Source organism: Myotis lucifugus, unplaced genomic scaffold (genome assembly GCF_000147115.1).
Source record: "Myotis lucifugus unplaced genomic scaffold, Myoluc2.0 scaffold_138, whole genome shotgun sequence".
Classification (NCBI taxonomy): domain Eukaryota; kingdom Metazoa; phylum Chordata; class Mammalia; order Chiroptera; family Vespertilionidae; genus Myotis; species Myotis lucifugus.
In genome coordinates, this window is record NW_005871186.1 from 929,462 (window position 1) to 933,428 (window position 3,967).

General features: G+C 60.1%; 1 protein-coding gene and 1 long non-coding RNA gene across 3 annotated transcripts in view; one reads left to right on the forward strand and one right to left on the reverse strand.

Moving 5' to 3' along the window:
- The first annotated feature begins 1,017 nt into the window (after nucleotides 1-1,017).
- Nucleotides 1,018-3,967, forward strand: part of LOC102417736 — a 69,803-nt gene continuing 66,853 nt past the window's right edge. For both annotated transcript variants that reach the window (XR_002830661.1, XR_002830662.1), the window contains exon 1: nucleotides 1,018-1,345. This is a non-coding gene — a long non-coding RNA (uncharacterized LOC102417736). The remainder of the gene's footprint in view (nucleotides 1,346-3,967) is intronic.
- Nucleotides 2,745-3,967, reverse strand: part of LOC102417418 (folate receptor beta-like) — a 7,379-nt gene continuing 6,156 nt past the window's right edge. The window contains 4 exon segments of the mRNA XM_014460714.2: nucleotides 2,745-3,241; nucleotides 3,370-3,505; nucleotides 3,635-3,808; nucleotides 3,810-3,824. Coding sequence (XP_014316200.1) covers nucleotides 2,955-3,241; nucleotides 3,370-3,505; nucleotides 3,635-3,808; nucleotides 3,810-3,824 — 612 coding nt within the window. The 3' untranslated portion in view covers nucleotides 2,745-2,954.

The window sequence follows — 3,967 nt, forward strand, 5'->3', positions numbered from 1 at the left end:
AGTGATTCGATCCCCTATCAAACCCCCCGGCCGAGGTTCGGTGTCCTTGAAACCGCAACGCACGGTTCTCTGGCAGACCCCTCTCGGGCCCGAGCAGAGCCCTTCCCCCCTCTTGGCCAAGGTCCCCAGGCACCATCCACCATCCCCGCAGGCCCTGGCCTCGAGGGGTTCAGCAGCCCGAGCCCAGGCCTCCCTCGGCCCGTCTAGGAGGAAGTTCCCGCAAACCCGTGGGCTCCCGACCGCTCCCCAGGGCCGCGGCCGCCGCGCGCAGACCCCCACCTCTTGGGCTGCTCCGGGGCGCCCTTCCCGGGGGAAGCGGCCCTAGACTCTCCGCGGCCACTTAAGATGGCCAGCCGCCGCGCAACCCCCTTCGCCTTCCGCCCCGCCCGCCGCTCCGCCCCCGGGCAGCACCGCGCCCCGCCTCCCCGGCCCCGCGTCTGGATCCCGGAGCCGCCGGCCCGCCGACCCGCCTAGGGACCTCGGGCGAGTCTCGGCCCCACGCCGAGCCGAGCCGAGCCTTCCCGCCCTGTAAGGTGGGGACGAGGTGATGAGGGCGGACTCCATGGGGCTGCGCTCGGAAAGGTCTGGGCACGGGGCCTGGCACCCGGGAGGCGCTCCCACACGGCGGCTGTGTTTATGGTTAAGGAAGGAGTCCCAGGGGTGACAGCTGTGTAAACTGCACAGCGCGGCGGCCGAGCGGACGAGTATTCTTAGCACCCGCCCCCGCCCCCGGCCACTCTCTCCAAGTCAACAAACTTGAGCCTTTGTGGGCGGGATGCCGAGTGGGGAGCCCCCCAAACCCGGGCTGATCCGACACCCCGGGCCCGCTTCTCTCCCCTCTCCTCCCCTCCCGCCTGGTGAGGGCCAGGCACCTGGAGGTCGGAAGCGGGGCGGGGCCCGTCGCCCGGCTGCCCGCCCCATCCCAAAAAAGACCTAGCCCGTGGCGCCAGCGGGGAGTCCGCTTCCTGCCCCGCCCCTCCGCCCCCTGGCTCCTTAAAGGCGCAGGCCTGCAGCCTGGCTCCCGCGGCCGCCAACTCCGGGACGGCTGCCGCAGGTGCCCCTTTAACCTGGGAGAGAACTTTCATTTTGCCGAGTGGAGTGTCTGAGTCCCGACCAGCTCCTTACTCTACCGTATTTCAAATACGCGTTGACTTACTCCCGCTAGAGCAGAGCCTGGGACGCGGAGGGGGCTCGGTGGGACCTCCCCAACTTGGTAAATAGTCACTGGGAGACCCTCCCACGAACCCAGCAGTGTCGCCAGGCCCCTGCAGGGACCCACTAACTCGTCCGCCAGTCGGTGCCGGACTTGTCTCACCGAGTCAGTCTCCTCTGGGTGTGAGGGAAGGTGAGTCGGCCTAGAGGGGGCAGCCAGGGCGGCAGGGAGAGACCTGGACTGGGAGTACTCAGGCCGCATTCTGGTTCTAGCTTGATCACCCGCCTGCCTGATGGTGTCAGACAGGTATCGGTGCCTCTCTAGGCATAACTGCAGTCTGAGTTCGGAGACTCGGGAGGAAGGGGGAAGTGAGAGCCCCAGAAAGCAACCGAGGCCCAGTTCCCGGGGACTGTGCAAAGACAGAACCACCACCACCCAGGTAGGCATCCATTGCCAGGTGGGGACAAAGGTAAGAGTTCCCATCCCTCTTCCAGCCACACCTCCAGAACATAGCCTGACGGAACCAGTTCAAGGCACTTGAGTATTTGCTCCCCAGGAACCTCCCCGATTGCCCTCCTCCTACACTCTCTTCCTACTGTGAGGGTCCCAAGCCCCAACTCTGCCCCGTTAGTCCACATCCGTTGTGAATTATTTTTTCACCTCTGGACCCCCATCCCTAGCTTTCTCGTTGCAGACCTGAGCACAGAGGCAGACAGACAAGGCCTGGGTGATAGGGGATATTTACAGACCAATATAAATAATGAAGTCCTGGACCTGACTCTTACTTGGGGCTACAAGAGCAACAGGATCCCTGAGAACTATTAATGTGCAGACACTGGGCTCACGGACTTTCTAGGCAACAGCTCCTTTATATTTCACAACCCTGAGGGAAGGAAGGATTATTAGCCCCATTTTAATGAGGAAAAAGATTGAGAGCAGTCAAGCAACTGCTTCCTTGCACATAGTGAGTAGGTGAGCTGATGTTGAAACCCAGGTTTCATTGCTCTAATCTGAAGGAATCCAAAAACTGCCCTAGCTGGTTTGGCTCAGTGGATAGAGCGTTGGCCTGTGGACAGAAGGGTCCCAGGTTCGATTCTAGTCAAGGGCACATGACCAGGTTGCCAGCTCATTCCCCAGTAGGGGGCATGCAGGAGGCAGCTGATTAATGGTTCTCATGAATGTTTCTCTCTCTCTACCTCTCCCTTCCTCTCTGAAATCTATATATATGGATCCTATATAATAAAAGGCTAATATGCAAATCAACTGAATGGAGAAACAACTGGTTGCTATGATGCACACTGACCACCAGGGGGCAGACGTTCAATGAAGGAGCTGCCTCCTGGTGGTCAGTGCGCTCCTGCAGGGGGAGCGCTGCTTAGCCAGAAGCCCAGAGCTGGGCTAAAGTCTGGGGAGCCCAGTGGCAGTGGTGGGAGCCTTTCCTGCTGCTTCCACAGCAGTCAGGCATCCCCCAAGGGCTCCCGGACTGCGAGAGGGCACAGGCCAGGCTGAGGGACCCCACCCCCAGTGCACAAATTTCATGCACCAGGCCTATGAATCTCTCCACTATGCACCCATAAACTCACAACCAAAATAATTCATCAGACACAAATATGTCTGTCTGTTTATTAGAACTGGCTGTCAGAGGAACCCCAAGCCCCACATGAGGAACTGGTTGACAGAGGGATAGGTAATGCATGGAGGCAAGCTTAGAGCTTCATTTGTGGACCTGTGCTGAGCCAAAACTGATCCTTGTGCCTCAAAGCTGGGGACAGACAGAGGGGACCTCTGGGAAGAGCTGGACTCAGTCAAGGAGCCAGAGTTGCAGCATCAGAGCCAGGCTGAGCAGGAGAGGCCCAATCCCATGGAGCATGGCCCTAGAAGTCATGGCCAAGGCATAGAACCTCGCCACCTCTTCATTGGGGTTGCCCTGGGCCGGCTCAAACCACATCTGGATGCAGCGGCCACTCCCTCGGCTGTATTGGCTGACCTGGTAGGAGTGACTCCAGAGGCCCTCACACAGGGCTGCAGGAGTGGGGAAGTAGGACTCAAATGTGCGACAGACGGCCTGAGCTGGACACTTGTTAGATCCTGCAGCGGGAGAGAGGATAGACACGGACATCCAGCCCTGCTTACCTGAGAGATGTTCAGGCAATCCCAATCTTCAAACCGCCTTTGCCCAAACCCCACCTCCATCTCCCCACCCACCCAGCCCTCACCTGAGGTCCAGTTCCAGCCCTTGTGCCAGTCACTCTTGCAGGTGTAGGAGGTGCGGCAGTCTTCCCACCAGCTCTCACAGTCCTCTTTGCACAGGGGCACGTTCCGGAAACGCTCTCTGCGCCAGCTGTCGTTCACCTGGGTGGGAGGTAATATGAGAAGGTTCCTCAGCCAGGCCTGTTGGCAGCCACAGCTTTGACTGAGCTGGAGGGCAGCCTGCTGGGGTGGGGTGGGGTGGGGTGGGGTGGGGTGAGGACACCCCTGTACCTGCTGGATCCAGGGCCCCAGGTTGGGGGAGCACTCATAGAGACAGGTGTCCTGGATGAAGTGGCGCTTGCAGGCAGGCTTCATCTTGCCACAGTGGTCCCAGTTGAAGTTATACAGGAGGGAGGTGTCCTTGTGCAGCTCCTGGCTGGTGCTGACAGAGCAGCAGGCATTCTTTCCTCCAGGGAGTGCACTGGGGGGGGGGAGGACACAGCACTAAGTCCCCCCTGCTGCCAACGTCTACCACCTCCAGCCTCTCCCCATTTTGGTTCTTGCTCTCCAGCCCCAGGTAGGTGTTCTAAGAAACGCTCACTGTGAGGACCTCTCTGTTCTTGG